This window comes from Bacillus rossius, chromosome 1 (assembly GCF_032445375.1).
Source record: "Bacillus rossius redtenbacheri isolate Brsri chromosome 1, Brsri_v3, whole genome shotgun sequence".
Taxonomy (NCBI): domain Eukaryota; kingdom Metazoa; phylum Arthropoda; class Insecta; order Phasmatodea; family Bacillidae; genus Bacillus; species Bacillus rossius.
This window is the reverse complement of record NC_086330.1, coordinates 23,977,596-23,995,284: the sequence shown is the minus strand read 5'-3', so window position 1 is coordinate 23,995,284 and position 17,689 is coordinate 23,977,596. Positions and strand designations below refer to the sequence as shown.

The window sequence follows — 17,689 nt, the reverse complement described above, 5'->3', positions numbered from 1 at the left end:
TTATACAAAATAAACCCCAACTAGTTATTTGCTGTACATAATTGAAATTAGGTTTAACTAAACTTGAAAACACAATAAATAAAAGAAGCCATGTTTTTGACGTTAACTAAACACAAAGACTTGAAATTTAAAAGTGACAGACTGATATGTTAACGTGAAACTTTTGAGGATTTCAAGTAACCATTCAGCAAGCTAAATTAATCTAAATCAATAACCATTACAACATACACGTTTTGATGGCTAATTCCATGTGTATCTTGTAAATAATAACCAATTTTGACTAATTTTAGTGGCTAGTTGGTTGAAGTCTCGCTGTTTGATGTCGCATGTTACTTTTTAAATAGTAAGTTAACTGTTTTCATTTGGCGTAATCGACATGACAACGCTAACTTCATTAAGTTAATATATTTCTAATTTTATTTATAAGTCAATTAATTTCTTACTGGACAAAGGGGGAAAATGGTTATTTCGAGCGGGGAAAGTTAAACAATTTAATTTACTATAATAATACTATAATTCTAGCCATTCTAGTATAAATACACGATACTACCCGCATGCGATAACCAAATACCAATAATTGTCGTGCCAAATGAACGCGGTGGCTCACTATCACAAAATTTCTGATGTACTACCCAGATAGGTTGCAAGGTAGTTACGGCAGACCAAGACCTGCTAGTTTGTTCACCCCCGGTTATTGATCTGTGGACTGTCAGGGGACGGACAGCCAGAGACAGAAAGAGATGGAAGAGGATGTTTATCATGAGTTCACCTGCAGGTCTCCGAACCTCACACACTTTCCACCGAGTTAAAAAGGAGCGTCTCATTCCACTCAAAGGTTCGACTAATCCCATGCATAATCAGTCCCATTGTGTAGGGCGACACGCGGATAAGACAGCAAATTTCAGGAACCGACCTTTTTTTCGTTGAAAAACACAAATCAAATACTTCGGTGGCGCTATGACTCCAACGTCTGTAAAAAAAAAGGGGGGGGGGGGTAGGTAGGGAGGGGGGGACTTTCCTTCTCGCTGAGCGATCGCGGGCACTAGCGGAACTTGCCAAAAATTCTTTCCACTCCCAACGCCCGAGGCATCCAGACGAGAATAGACCAACTCTTAACACACCCGAACTCTTTCCCTCCCCAGACCGAATATTCGCGATTGAATGAATAAATGTGCGATGAGGCGGATCAAGGCGCAACGCTCGAAGGGGGAAAAAAAGTTAATGAATTGCATGCCTCCATCACCGCATTGCAAACACCAACTTAACGAAAAGTTTGCTTTATAAAAATTCTGCGCATAAAGAACACAATGTGGGGGAGGGGGTGGGGGGGGGGGGACGAATACCGTCAAACAATGCAGTACAAATGACAAGGCGTTACGTTCTTGGGAAAGAAACAAAAAAAATGCCACGATGTTTAATTCAGAAGCGGGAACGCGTGTTGCTTACTAAGCAGCTGGCGCCGTAAAAAAACGTACAGGAATTCCAAGTCAGTCCGTCAATCCGACAGTTAAACGAACTCGGCTGACCTGCGATATTGAGTGAAGGTCACGCGTTCAATGGACTATTTCTCGTCATCTGGTGGTGGTATGCCGTCATAAGGGCGAAATTCTAGCACAACTGCGAGCCTACTCTCATTCTAAACTACTAACTTCATTAGCACGTACGTACAGTGTGATACTGCACACCTTAGAAATCAACTGTGTTTTTCACACAAACGAATAAAATCGAAATCGAGTTACTTCGGATTTTAAAACGTGATAGCCTACATTTCTGCTTTTTAAATATACCTTTTCAAACTGTTACACACACTAGTAATGCAACATATTCCAAATATTTATAATCGGGAGTACGTTTTTCATTAAGCACTGTAATTTTTTTAAAACTATATTTTCGCGTATGGCATGTTCGCCGTATGAATACACAATATTTTATGCCAGACGTAAAATGTCTTTGCTAAAGTTTGGGCTTAGGATGATAGTATTCAGTTAAATGTGAAACCAACAATAGATAAAGCGCGCGTAGTAGTTACCCAAAAATGGTACTTTTTAGTGCCTGCAATTATGTTGAATGCATGCCATACTAGTCAGCACATATGCTTGGGGCAACAACAAAGTAACTACCCAACACTACTTTAAAAGTGTATCTTGAATTATTCTGATGAATAACGCCAAGAACTAAAAATAACTTAACTTTCAGAATTCACCATTAACGAAATTTTGTGGATAACGTTTTGAGTCGTAAATGCTATTTCACCAATTGTTCGACATTCTGTTGAAAACTTTGCGCAGTTTTCATTCGTGCATGCGGACAGCACTAGCATTTATCAAATGAACAAGTTGCTTAATTATAAATTGATTTACGTTTACTAAGAACACAAAAAAAAATACAACAATTCTGTTTTAGAGTTGGCAGCCCTTGCTTATTAGAGAAAGAATTTATCTGTACCGATAACGAACAAATTAGGATTGACAAAATTATACTTGTGTCAATAGTATATACGAGCAGATCTCTGTTTATCAAGGGGTTATCACAAACCGGGGGGGGGGGGGGGGGGGGAGGAGAGAGAGAGAGAGAGAGAGAGAGAGAGAGAGAGAGAGAGAGAAAATCATAGTTGCTACACGCTTGGAATTCCAAAATTATCTGACGTTTCCAGGTTTTCCAGACCTGAATTGACAAATTTCCCGACCTTTCAGACACTAACAATCCTGCGGTGCCACTTGATGTTGACGGTTTATCTGCAGAAAAAGAAATGTTGCAGTTCCCTAAAAATGTCCTAATTTCATATTACAAGGTAAGCATACAAAAACAAATTAATAACTACACGATTAAACGTTTCCGAATTTTTTTGAGGTGCCTAAACGTCAGCGAAAGCTGTATTTTCAGTTTCACTTTTGTCAGCACAGACGAAATTCCAGAAATATGTTGTGATTTCCCTGGTAATTCCCCGGAATTCCCTGGACGTTTTAAATTCCCTGACTTTCCCCTGTTTTATAGTCCTATAACCACCATGAGGATACCTATATCCGCTCCTAATAACCCGACAAATCTATCATTCTCACCAACAAAAGGAAATAATTTGAAATCAAACAACGGGCGAAGTGGTCCTATTCCATAGCGAAATGTAATTCTGCGTACGCTATCGTGTGTTGTGAGGTTTGCTATAAAGCTGAGTTGATGAAAAGGCCAGACAAGTCCTAAAATAAGCACGGTAAGGTCACAGATACTAGTGCAACAATGTGCAGTCGGGAGCTACTGCCGTACCTTGTCCGAAGAGCTTGGCTGCCGGGGGCTCTCCAAGGTCACTAGGGGACGCGAGCCAGACGACAGGATGCTGCGGCCACCCCCGGGACACGTCACCACAAAATGGCTGCGCCCGGCAGGTCTCGCCCTGGGCCGTGCGAACGCGCGGTCGTATCCCCCCCCCCCCCCGTGTCGCGTGGTCCTTCTCTGGACGCCGCAAGCGCCCCTGCACACTCCGGTGGCAGACAACTCTCGCGCCGTCGTCGCGCGCGAACCTCCAGCGTCGCTCGCACACAAAGGACTGAGGCGCTGCCGCAGCGCGCGCGGCCAGCAACAAGTCGGGGCTGCTCGGGCGCGCTCGGCCAACTCCGGCGGGCAACCCGCTGTACGCCGGCACCCGCATACGCCACACAATGACCGCCAGCTCGTACACGCCGTGTTCACACACACTTATTCTTCGTGGGAGCCGAACACATCGATACACGCCTTTCCCACTACCGCCAACCTTCCTGTACGGACAGCAAAACTTCTTGAAGATGCAGCTATGTCATCAGTTCAAATTCATTATTTCTAATGAAACCATTAATTTTAATTTATATCCTCTGAAGAACCCTATAAATAATGACATTAAATATCAGTTTGGATAGTAATTGTTATGGCTGTAACTGAAAAATGGCTACCATGAATAACAATACTAAATTTATAACTAATACAGAATATATTCTGTATAATCACACTAAAATTACTTTCACCTCGAACAATTCCCAAATTAAGAGTGGTACTGAACTCTCGATTAGTCAGGGATGTCTGCACTTAGGTCGATTTATTTACAAATGTTTTCAGAATTATAACCAAACGCACAAAATATCGTATATTTTTGAATAAATTTTATTTTAATTAACATACAGCATTTAAAACAAAAATCGTTTGTTTATGCAGTTTCCACGAAACAAATATTCTTTGTGGATTTGATTACCAGATTGAACATAGCATTTACAAATACCACACACAGCAAACGATGTTTCGAGAATAAACAACATGCAGTTTCATTTAAAGAATCGAATGAAAATGCGATGTGAATGCGAGCGCGGGCAACTCGCGTGCGCGGAAACGTGGCAGACTTTCCCGTGAGACGGGAGAGTTTCCACGGGACACGCGAACGGGCCTTCTCTCCCTGCATGGCGGAACACGAGGTCGGGATTGGCCGCTGGAACAACTCCACGGACTAACGATCGCACGGAACTCTCGCCTTCAGCTAAAGCCATTAATACTGGCGCACGATCCGTTGATTTAACAATCAAAATCAGTCGATAATTTTCACAAGGCTTTCACGGCCATTGTCTGAAGTAGCTTGGCTTCTGGGCTGTAGCCGTGTCCTTGGCGATAAATTCACCGACGTTTGGGTCGAAATTGCAGTCGCTCCCTGATGATGGCGACTGCAATGCCGACCGAAACGTCGGTGAATTTATCGCCAAGGACACGGCTACAACCCAGAAGCCAAGCTACTTCAAAATCAGTCGATGACAACAACGCCATGTGCATCGTGTATTTATTATATGCTCAGTAGCATTTTGTTGCATCGCATACTTTATGAACCGACTGAATTTAAGCTCGGGCGTACAGTTTTGCGCCACGATTCAATGCGCCGGTAGCCATCTCGGTTTTGAGACGTCACAGCAGCCATCCTGAATAAGTTCAGTTTCTCAAAGTTTAAAACGAATAAATTATTCAAAATTCATTTAAATTACCCGAAACTTATGTTTTCCAGTTCAAATTTTCCATCTGAAAGCAATTTTTTTAATGTTTTTTTTCTGATTAAAAATACGATTATATTTGTTAGGAGCAGTTTCCTCTGAAGGCCATACCTAAGATGTGTCACCTTGACCATAAAAAAAAGTTCATAAAAACCCAGAAGGAGGAAAGAACATGACGCGCGGGAATTAGCGCCGGGCCGAGTCAACAGGCGGCCTCTCGTAAACACGCCGCCGGCCACGACATGACGCAAATGCATGTTTAATTATTGGTCCGAGTTGTTAGGACGATTATCCCGCGCCCCACAACGGCGGCGGGCGATAATTGCAGACAGCTATTCGCGAGCACGCGCAAGAAGCAATAATTGCCCTACATACAAGCGCATTTTTTTTTTTTTTTGCTGCTGCCATCTAAGGTTCGGCATCCGTCAGTGGCTGGGCTGCACAAGGGGAAGAGGGGGGGGGGGGAGTAAGGCAGGAGGGAATGTAATATTGAAGCGTGACATAACACGCATAGGTTGTATCCGAATAGTAAGGATGGGTCATTAAATAATGCAGTCTTAACCAAAGAATCCTTCAATATAAAGGGTTTACGTATTCTTTCGACCAAACACAAACTAGTGTATTAAAAAATAAATACATTTCCGGCGGTCATTGAACAATCTCACGCTTAAACCTCACTTATATAAATACACTTCAAAAGGTAAGCACCATTTCTATCACTAACATTCCATATATATATGGACCAGTATTCAATATCTCTGATGTATATGATTTAAAAAAGCACATTATAATTTTTATGGGTATGTAGCTTATTTTTATCCTGTCACGTTTTGTTGCTTGTTGCGCGCTCTTTGTAAATATTCATTTTTTTTCCATAACGCGCACAAAATCGGTTTACGGACGATAATTTTACGTGATAACGTCATAAGAAAAAAATGGCATTTTTTTTTAATTTTCAATTATTATTTACAGTTTTTGCAAATTTAATTTAAATAATTTGTTTAAATATAATCACGAACAATTAGTTAACCTGTTTGATATTATAGAAGATTTTCTCGCGCGGTGGTTGGCCGGTTCTTGCACGCTCGGCTCAGGCGGAACGTGACACTTTTCCCGTGCGTGAAGCCGGCGTTAATCGATTTATAAGACGTTATCACGTCAAAAAAAAAAATTGAAATGACAGGCCGTGTACTCGAGTTGCGTGTGGTGGTCGGCAGGAATGTTCGGGTCAGCTAAGTGCGAGTGCTTCCGTGTGCCGTCACCGCAGTCGGTCGCCGGGGACGCACCACAACGCCGAAATACATTAACGCCGAAAAATGTCATTGCAGGACTGCCACAAAGGTAAGGTTAGGTTAGGTTAGGTTAGGTTAGGTTAGGTTAGGTTAGGTTAGGTTAGGTAAGGTAAGGTAAGGTAAGGTAAGGTAAGGTAAGGTAAGGTAAGGTAAGGTAAGGTAAGGTAAGGTAAGGTTAGGTTAGGTTAGGTTAGGTTAGGTTGTGGTACATTTTTCGGCGTTACTGTATTTCGGCGTTGTGGTACACAGCAGTTTTCTATCTGTCGGCGTTGCGGTCAATTTGGCATTCGGCGTTATTGTACGTTCGGCGTTGTGGTGACGACCCTCGGTCGCCCTGCGGGCGCGTGGCGAAGAGCGCGTCCCTCCTAGCAGCGTCTCGGCTCGGGGCGAAAACAAGTCCCCGAGTTCACAGCGCGGGCTTATCTTACCTTTTCTTTTTATCCCCTTGTACGTAACGACTGCAACAGTCGGCGGCGACGGCTCGTGACGCAACAACTGCCGGGTCCGTTACCCAACCCCAGGCCGACTGCCGCCAAGTGATCAGGCGGACGAACTCCTCGTCGGGGGGACCAGCTGCTAAGTGGCGTGTCGTTTGTTTTCGGCACCGAGACAAGAGGGGGGGGGGGGGGGGGGGGTGGGAAATAACTCTGCAAGAAAATTGTTTTTTTAACAGCGTAATCATTCTGCAATGATCCGCAGACTCTACACAGGCCCAGTCTGAATTCGACCGTAAAACTTCCGCAGCAGGTTCATCCACGTAAACGTAAGTTGGAGACACCATAGGTGTCTTCCCAAGGCTGTTAAACGATACGCTGTGGGAAAAAATGCAAACTAGCATTAAAAAAAATTTTTTCCGATACAATTAACATACATTTTAAGAAACTAAATGGCTACGCCTGCGTTCACATAATTTTAGCCAAGAAAAAAACATATACAATTTGTTTCTATTTACATGAGTTCGGAACGTTTCAGGGAGAAAATAATTCCTTTACTTACAAGAGTGTGTGGCAATTTAGCTGATTGTTTTGTTATCTAACTGCGTAATAAATGATAATAATGCATGATAAAAGTTCATATACTTACCGAAAATAAATCAAAATACGTCTATAAATGTACAAGTTTCGTAAATAGTTGAGCTTTCTTTATTCGAACCACAGTAAAAAAAATTGTGATAGACGGCTGATTAGGCAAAAATTACGCGACTAGAAAATGCATTTAATACAGACGTAAATTAATGATATGAATACCTTGAGTAGTGACTATAATTTGACTGGAAGGGAAAGTAGGTAAAAATTTAGGAGCAGGGACGCCTACAAATAAAGACATATAATAAGTAGATTAAAATCTTAAAAAAAAAATTTAAAAAAAAAATGTTAATGTGTTTTAGTTGCCACATGGAAAAACACACATACAATTTACGTTAACCTATACGTCTTTCAAAGTTATTTCCAGTACTGCTTGTGTTCTTTTTGTAAGCCTTGGATTGACCCGCAAAACGTGCATGCATTTCAAACACAACACAGCGTTATTGTGGCTTGTAGGCCCTTGATGCACGGCGCATCGCGCGAGAGGGGAAACGTGCCAGATATTTTTTTTTTTATTGCCGCAACACGAACCCGCACGAAGAATGAAGAAAACATGGTGGAGGGGGAGGAAGGGGACTGGAAGCTATTATTTTCTGTGAGGTTTTTTTTTTTATTTTTTTCTATCGAGCGAGGAAATGTGGACTGGGAACGGCCTTCAAAGTCAGAGGACGACCGGGCGGTAGGCGAAGATGCATCACACGACATGCCTGAAAACACAACCGCGCGATATTTTGAAGTGAATGCCTGTTGCAACCACTAAATACAATGCAAATTACTCTGCGCCCTGAAGACGGGAGCAGATGTCAGTTCCCGAAATGTTACAACGTTTCTGCCATATATGTCGTTCTGTCCAGATTATGTTTGTATTCGTCGTTGTGTTCGTCCGTGCGTCCCTGTGTTGTCCGAGGCTGCTTGTTCATCTGTATCCACTGTTCTTGTTGCAACTGCTCGTCATCAACCCGCTGTGTTCGCCTGTGCTGTAATATTTTTTTTTCCTAACTACATTCCTTCCATGAATTCCCTGCGCTGTCTACGCATTCATATTTTCTGTCCATTCTTGAGGTTTTCCTACGACAACCTGGGTGAGCCAGCAATAGAATATGTCCGTGAAATTATTCCAAATCAATTAACAACCCCCCCCCCCCCCCCAACACAAAGCAAGCACCGTGCATTAAACGCAGACACGATGTCCGATCGGCAGAGAGGTCATTACGAACGGAAGCACACAACGCAAAATGATAAACATTTTTTTAAAGAAAATTGATTGTCACACTATAATCTCAAGGAATATCAGACTTCGATAACGCCCACATTTACACCCACAAATTTAAAAAAAAATTAAAAAAAAATTTGCTTGCGGAAAGAAAACTGTACATTTTATATATCTGTTTTTATTTAAATGTTTTTAATACTTTGTTCTTAAGTAAATTGTTTGATGATTTATTTTTTTAAAAGTTCGTCATACCACTTGTTATTAACAAATGAAACATACATGTCAAGTATGAAGACATAATTCTGTGACACGCCTGCTAACCGGAATTAAATATAGACTTTTGAAAACATAATGCCTGCCTCTTACGTGTATAAGGCATGTAGCCACCAAAATTTTTAAAAATAACCCTTCTAAAATAATCTCACTGTGACCTAAGGTGCTATAATTTTCTTATTCTGTATTCGCCTTTTTTCTTATAAATTCAGGAAGATAGGATCCGGACCTAAAGACAACCCCCCCCCCCCCCTTTTTTTTTCACAGGGCTATGTCAACGCATGATTTAAACATTTATGTACCCTGCTTAGCCATACATTATTCTTCCATGAACAACTTGCTACACGTAATATTTCAGTCACTGGGTTCAACTCAGACTGCACAAAAAAAACTAAGAAAGAGTAATGTAAATAAAAATATATGTTAATGTTACATATAAATGAAGAACAAAAAAAACTCATTGAATTATATGTATACACAACTTCATATTATCTTATATTCACACAATCTCACAAGATTAATTTTATCAACTTGATAATATCTTACAATCCTTCAAATTTATTTTCAGTTTAAAATATCAACTCATTTGACCAAAACACTTCAGCTGATTTGCCACCACTTCTTCCTAAACATTTCAATTCAAGCGCAACTTGGAGTTTGAACTTCCAGCACAAATTCTACACTCCCAAGCAGTTCTGGCGGGTTTTAATATTTCACAGTTTTCTGTTTGATTCTGTTGTGCTTAGTTTATTTATAGTTCCGGAGTATCTTTTCAATCTGAACCATAATTAAAATATTAGTATTAAGGAATGACATAAAACTACGTCAGTAATCACCCATAAATCCACAGCAATCAGAGAAAGAATGTTTCGTTGCGCTCAATTAGAAAGCATTATCTTAATTAAAATGATTTATCAAACAAGTCAGCAAAGGGACAAGCACGGGTAAGTAATGATTTTCAATTTGACAGTATTTTTCAAAATTATTTTATTTTTAGAAGCTGTGACTTAATATAACCGCAAATTATGTTTTCCTTTTTACAGATTCAATTTAAATCGAAATAGAATTTTTTTTTTTGTAAATATGCTTGAGTTTTATATTTGTGTAATCTCAAACAGAATCCAAAAAAAAAAATCCCCCCCCCCCCACATTATCAAATGAAATCCAATTTCTACAGGTGAATCGGTTTCTGGTGCGAATATGAAACTTTAAAGTTGTGTATTTGACACATTAATATAAGCTTAGATAATGCGCCGAAAATTGCGCCACAAATTACATCATGAGCTGAGAAAAGGTTATTAAAAAATTAAAACGCCTTTAACGTAGTACCAAAAACAAACAAACAAAATGGTGACATACGCTCTCGCAGTCTTGCGGTGTGCGCAATAAGACACCAGGTAATTAATCACCATCCTAAAACAATGTTACTTGTCCGAGAGCGTAGAGTATTCCACTCGGAGAGTCCTACCCGTTACCGACCAAAGCACTGTCCGCTCAAGGGTTTCAAATCACACGTACACAAAATTTAGCATTAATAAATACGTTCACCTTACGGGAAAGTCGGACACTCGTTATTCAAGCGCAGCCACATAAATAAGCTACGCCAGAAGCCCCGTGACTCAAGCGTAGCCGACGAGGTTGGTAACTCTGTTTGCGTAACTGCTTAGATTAACACCACGACCTCTGCGATCCTTGAGCTGTCAACAAAGTTTGTGAGCACGTCGAGTTCAAAAAGGTTATGTTTGTTTCGGTGCAGATACAATATTAGCTGTAAATGTAACGTGTGCTTATTCCAAGCGAAAACTTCCACTGTTATACTAAAGGATAATTCTATATTTGTTAATAGTTTAAATTGTATCATATGACTACCATGAATACATTCCTTAACGTATTAAAAATTAACACAGTTGTTTAGAATCGACATGAAATAGAAAAAAAAAACAGTTAATGACGAGAGACAAAACATTTATGTTATTTAAATCAAGTTCGCATGAATGAAGCAGGCGTCGTAATCCTGTACATATCTTTAAAATTACTTTCTGAAATGAAGTAAAAATATATTTTGAAATTTTGTAGCAGGAAAAAATATGTAGCACTTGGAATTCTCATTGATTGCATATTTAAGGAATAGATCATTCAAAATCCCGATGATTTAGTTTTGTAATAGTTATAATATAAAAAAGTGTTAGTCATGAAAAATGAAGAAACCATGTTCCATTATGTAACACAAAAAACTTTTTTTTACACTCTTCAGCTACCTTTCATAAACAAGGCAAGAAAACAGTATCATAATAAATGAGGTCGTATTTACTAAAATAGTGTGACTATTACAATTGAACTACGAAGACTATACTCAATAAAAAAAAAACTGTCACTGAACACACACAGTACGTTTATTTTAATTTCTCATTTGTGGTAATCGATACCCGTAACAGATCATAACGTGATTTTTTTCAAAGTGGAACTAAGGCGCTAAACCCATGTGTGCGTAACCCTTTACTTGTGCTCTAACATGTTTTAAATAAAAGTTTTTCTACAATCGCCCAAAATGATCAACGATGAACTTTCGTAGACTAAATAGTTTAAGTTTTAAAACACACAGGAATAACAATTCTATATTTTAAGCCCTCCTATGTAACCAAATTGTATTTTCATGTCGATAAATTTTAATGTTAAGTTGATATAGTAGGTGTAATGTAACTTGTCCCGAATGATATTTCTCGGTAGTATCAATGTCTGCACTGTTTGTAAACAACTTTATGGGATTGCCAGTGTCATTTGACAGTCAGGTACCACTGCTACTACTCTTGAGACATGTACAATTTGAGACAACACAAGGCTTTACCTTCCATCGTGTTAGGTCCCAAAGCTGCACTGATGTTTTTGTTTCGACTCGATAAGCAGACGTGTCAAAACTGCGAACTAGCCCAACACAGCGCATGTTTCACTCGCCAGGACTACTGCTGTGCCACATGACTGAGTATCTCTCCGAGGTGCAACAGGGGGTCGGCAGATAGCGTAGTTGCTTTGTGGAAACCTTCGCCCTTGTCACCGCCGAGCGCTAATCGCAGCTTAGAGCAGGGAAGGAGAGGGGGAAGCGATAAGTACACGCGCAATCATGCTCAAGTGCCAACATGTCGTGAGCTCCAGATATAGAAACTAATCAACTATTTCACAAATAAAGGAAAAAGAGGCCAAAGGCGTTATTATTAGTTTTCTCGTTCAATTCCGACACACTGCTCGCTCGCCGATCGGAACAAAACAGAGAAGTGCTCTATTGCTCTATCGCACAGTAGGAGAAAAGCCCAAAAACCTGGCCAAAACCTCAAATGACCTTTGACGGGAATGAAAATTGGCTTACAGGGGTTTTCAAGGTCGCTGATTACGAATCTGAAAGCCAAATTATCGTAAACAAAATGGCCGATCCAATATGGCTGACATGAATGTTAAAAAGTTGCCAGATGTCGACAAAAATTGGTATTTACGGATTTTCAAGGTCGCTGATTACGAATCCGCAAGCCAAATTATCGTAAAAAAAATAGCCGATCCAATATGGCCGACATGAAAGTTAAAAAGTTACCAGATGTTGACAAAAATTGGTATATACGGGTTTTCAAGGTCGCTGATTACCAATCCGATATCTATTGTTTATAACTTGCAACAAAGAGCTTACAGCAAAATGTTATAAACAAAATGGCCGAGTATCCTGCTAAATAGATACATTAATATATTGAAAAAAATCATCATAATAAAATAAACGTGAACAGTGTATTCTACGCAATTATTATTTTTATTTCCAAAATACATACGGAACGTTTCAAAAATAGAATATTTTATTCTTAATCAAAATCGTAATCGGAGTCGGAGTCGGAGTCAGAATCATTATCCGAGTTTGTATCTATTACAACTCCCGGCACGGCTTCAATCTCTGCGCAAAATGCGTCTGCTGCAGCAGTCACTTTAGGAGCGATCAACATCGCTACAGCTTCCGGCGACAAACTCTTCAGCTTCTTCTGTGGTAGTCTTCTGACACTTGAAATGTACGGATCAGAAGTAACTAAGAGCCGATGAAAAACATCTTCCATAGTTTTAACCCTGGAACTTTTTCGCGCAAAATCTTCTCGATATCGTTTGATGTCTTTGTTTCGAGCTTATATTTATAATTATTTAGCAAAAACTGAAAACGCCATTGAAATGTATTGCACATTACCTTCCGATCAGTGTCTTCATGATCATGATGGGTTTATAAACCTGGGTGTAATCAAGTCTTTAACTATTACATGACAACATTTATACTTAATAATTTGGAGATATGCCTTTTCTATCCTCAGCCCCTGAGCTTTTACTATCTGGTCTGGCGACCGACCTGACACTCTTCAACCACCCCAGGGGTCTCCGATTACACATCTTATCAAAAAAAAAAAAAGCTGTTCGTTCATTTGTTTTTGTGTTCGAGCGAAGGTTTACTTCTCCATTAGTGCCACAGAATTCACACATTTATGCCAAGGGAATATTCCGCTGATGTGACGCCATACGAATGTATTATTCGCGACCATACAACTTTTTTGTTTGTCATCGGGAAAATGACGCCGCAGTTTGATTTTTTGTGGTGATATAAAATAAATTTTCTTGGAATGTTCATTTTAAATTGAGCATTTTTAAATGTCAGCGTAGAATATGCTTATCTGCCCATTTTGTTTCTTTCCATAATAATGAGTAAAGTTAACATTGTCATAGACATTTTATTATATTCGTTTGCCGTCCAAGTACAAATGTCACACTATATCGCACGTAATTATATTTTTTTACTAATTTGTTAGTTGTCATTTTATTTAAGTTATAAATAACATTAATAAAAATTATTACTTAATAGTCCAGAATAGAGATTGAGTTATTATTCCTTTAATAGGGGTTTAAAATATGGTACTACATACATATTTATATTATCTTCTTGTCTTCTTTGTAACTTTACTGGAAGAATGGCATTTGGTATGTATGTTAACTCACAATGAAAATACTTCAGAAGTACTCAATTAACAGTGAACAACCTAGGGCCTATACTAATTTCATTATGTTCATGAAATATAATTGATATTACTAATAATGAACTGTATGTGTTTTGCGTAGAGATATCGTACGTACTGTATGTGGTACAGACCAACATTAGCTAAGACTCTGTAAATAAGTAATTTCAGTTAATGTGTAGAGAATATTAAAAGTTAGAAATAATGATATATATAAAACAATGCAGAGTTATCAGCATAAAAATAGAAGTTGTTTTTACGTAGCGCCTACTGGAATGTATATTTTGTGTTGAATTATGTGGTATGATTAGTATTCTCTTATTGTAAGTGTGTTTTGTTAAAATCTTATAAAACATCACTTACTGTTGAAGGATTTTCATTTTTTTTGTGATGATCTTACTTAAACAAGTTTTAATTATATTACACATGTATATTTTAAAAGCATTTTAATGTATACTTATAGAATTGTAATAGGCTTTATACGGACTCTCACGATGCATGTGAGCATCTATAATTAATAGAGACCGGAAAAATTCGCGGATTCATTCGGCGATAGGCTAGAAGTCAAATACATATACCTTTTAGATGATTTTGCTATTGGCTTACTGTTCATCTGGACGAATCTCAACCAATTATAAAACACCAACCAAAGAAGGATCGAATCACAGACAAACAAGCTGAGACGACTAACAAGTCAGCAGCAAATGAACTGCCGTTCAGTGGCGTAGCGTGCCATCTCGGCGCCTGGGGCGGGAAACCCATTTTGCCGCCCCCATTCTATAGGTGCTTAATTAAAATTAAATTTCACATGCAATGAGGTACCTTTTATTGAAGTTAAAATAGGATGAGCGGTTTTACAAGCGGATTCTACGGGCCTTATGAGCAGCGAAGTCAGAAATAACTTTGTCAAAATCAATATTAGCAGCCAATTCTTGTTCAATCGACAATATAGTCAAGTTTGATAGTCTATCGGAGTTATGTTCTTATATATTTTTAACGCCTTTTTGGTAATTATATTTAATTTTCGGAGCTCCGAAGTATATGATCAAATTATAATTTTTCGGGGGAATTGTTAAAGTATTTTTTTAGTATTATTATATAGCTATTTTTATAAGTAGTAATAGGGTATGTATTTTATGATGGATGCACCGATTTGTGATGAAACGATTTTATGATATATATATATATATATATATATATATAATGTTATCATATAAATTTTGTGTCTTTTTAACTTTCTGCCTCCTCTCACTGTTCGCAACCTTATTAGTATTTTTTAAGCCTGCTATTAGTTTGGGTTTTAATATTTTTTTGGGTTTACCTGCGCTCGCGGTACGGGGCAATATAGGAGTTTTACTGTGTCCCGGTTTGCGGAAGTTGTTTGGTTTGCCCTGGGTTAAGGTCAAACTTTACAGTACAATGCGTAGTACTAAATTCAATGAGTGCGAAAGAGAGGCATCGACACGGGCCGACGCGTGAAACAAAAGATTTTGTATGAGTAATTAACACAATAAGGAGTGCCGCTCAACTCGGCTCGCGCGCGCCGGGCGGCGCGGTGTGATGCGATGTTGCTGTTCGTATGTAAACAAACAAACGTTATAAAGAGCTCTGTCAGTGATTTCGCAGTTTTTCTTTTAAATAAATATTAAAAAATAGTTGGTGCGCAAAATTCTAGATAAAAATGGAACATTATAGTGTGTCTGACACATGTAATGAATGAATCATAGATCAGATCTCAACCCGCTTCACCGGCGACCCGCCCCCGCGGGCTGCCGCCTGGGGCGGGCCGCCCCCTCCGCCCCACCCACGCTACGCCACTGCTGCCGTTATTTGCCCGAGTGTACAGGGGAATGTGCAGTCTATCCTGAAGGCCGTCGAAACCGCGAATTTTTCCGGTCCCTAATCTACATCAATATTATGGCCGTTTCACAAGATCAAATATTTATTGAATTCAATCTGTTGCATTCATTGTACATGAATTTCGATATGTACATTGAATTCAATACAAATTGAAGATGTTACTCAACTAAGCTTATTCTTATTAACTTATAAGTATTTTGTTTGTTCAGTACATAAAAGTAAAAGATTCGTTATTATTTAAATAATGAGCATCTTTAAGCAATAACGTTTTCAAAATATTTACATAAACATAATGGAATATATATTTTAAACACTTTATATCTACGATCACATCAACGGCAGTATTATGTAATGAATGAGGTAATGAAATATCTTGAAAGGATATTTTCTTCTCTGTAAAGTAAATTTGTAATGCAGCCCTCTTAATGTTAGTCTTGTGAGTTATTTCGTCTTCTAATATGCTACAGCAATGTATAAAATTAAGTTTTGTTAGTGTTTTAGTCTTGTGTAATGTTAAAGTGTAATGTGATAAATTCAATAATTTTTTTGTAAGTTCGTATTCATAAAGGTAGGCTACATATCGTATTAAGATAAATAGTATAATATTTGTAAATTTAAATTCTTTGAAACAACGTCGATAAGAGGTTCACCTACCTCTGTTAAACTGTATGATGGTGCATTGTAAAAAATTAGGTAGTCTGACTTAAGTGAGATTGTATTTAGATTGTGTGTGATGCATATGCAATATCTAAGCATATGCATTTATGTTATTATCCTTTTAAAACGTTACATGATGAATTTCGTATACTTTTTAATGTCAACTAACATTATTTATCACGGACTATTACATCCAGATAAAGAATAATTACCACATGTTTGAAGATTAATTGTATTCCGATACGTTTAAAGTATTAAAATTTTTAGATTCGACTCATACCATAGTTGTATAAGTGAGGTTTCTTGATTCTGAATCCCTGCATCCGCAATTTCCTAGTGAGCCGCCGGTCAGATTGTCATCCTCTCAGATTGTCGAAAAACCAGATACATTTTTCGTCGAGTAAACTCGAGCTGTCAACCTTCCCACTAATCCTGTGATAAGGGTATAGTATCTTTATCACGCGCTGCGGCTACAGTTCCTTCGGTTGAAAAAGCCACTAAATCTCACTGTTAAAAGAGAGAACTTCTAGAGCAGAATATTGGAAATAAACATTTACTGACACGGCCTCTTAAGCTAAATATTGTGAACTTAATAACAGTAACGACTGTCGGAAGCACATTACAAAATGTCAATATGGCTGGCACACAGTACTTATAAATGGATGTGTTGTTTATTCAAAATACCATCGTATCGACAAATAAAAGATGATTAATATTAACTTAGTATAGCGTTGTCAGTTTGGTGGTTGGACCAGAGCTCCGGGTTGGTAAGCTGCAAGTCCCGGGTTTAGGACTAGTGTCGAGTTGTCCCTTCGCGGAAGGCACTGGCGAACCACTGCAGATACGAATTTGCGACGTACATTGTTAAGAATGTTCCGCAAAAATACTGAATTATATATAATGTAGAAGGAGCCCGCTAAATGCATCGTGCGCGCAGTGATGAACGCATAATAACCACCTGCAGCTCGGCGGGCGCCGCGGAACCCGTCAGACGGGTTCGCGTCACGCTATCTGCCGCCGTCGCCGCGCTACCTGCCGGCACGATCAGCTGCGTCACGACTCGGCCACGCCCCCGCGCGCCGCACCCCGCACCCCGCACCCTCCAGCAACCCCCTCCGGCGCGGTCAGGGCAGCGCTGCCCGTACAGGGCCGCATCTGCAGGCGAGCAGTAACAGACATCGCAGTGTGACAATGTGGGGGAACTAACACTTTACTTCATTGCTTTCGAGCTATTTTTACACTCACCCGGCCGCTAGTTTCCACTACTGCAACTAGTTTTCACGCATTAAAA

General features: G+C 39.2%; 1 protein-coding gene across 4 annotated transcripts in view; it reads right to left on the bottom strand.

Annotated features, from left to right (window-relative positions):
- LOC134533177 (lysine-specific demethylase 3A) overlaps positions 1-17,689 on the bottom strand; it is a 411,862-nt gene that overhangs the window by 104,850 nt on the left and 289,323 nt on the right. The window contains exon 1 of one of the 4 annotated variants that reach the window (XM_063370552.1): positions 3,262-3,658. The exons of the other annotated variants lie outside the window; for them this stretch is intronic. Within the exon in view, the coding sequence (XP_063226622.1) occupies positions 3,262-3,643 (382 nt within the window). The 5' untranslated portion in view covers positions 3,644-3,658. Of the gene's footprint in view, positions 1-3,261; positions 3,659-17,689 lie in introns of those variants that run through there. 4 annotated transcript variants of the gene reach the window in all.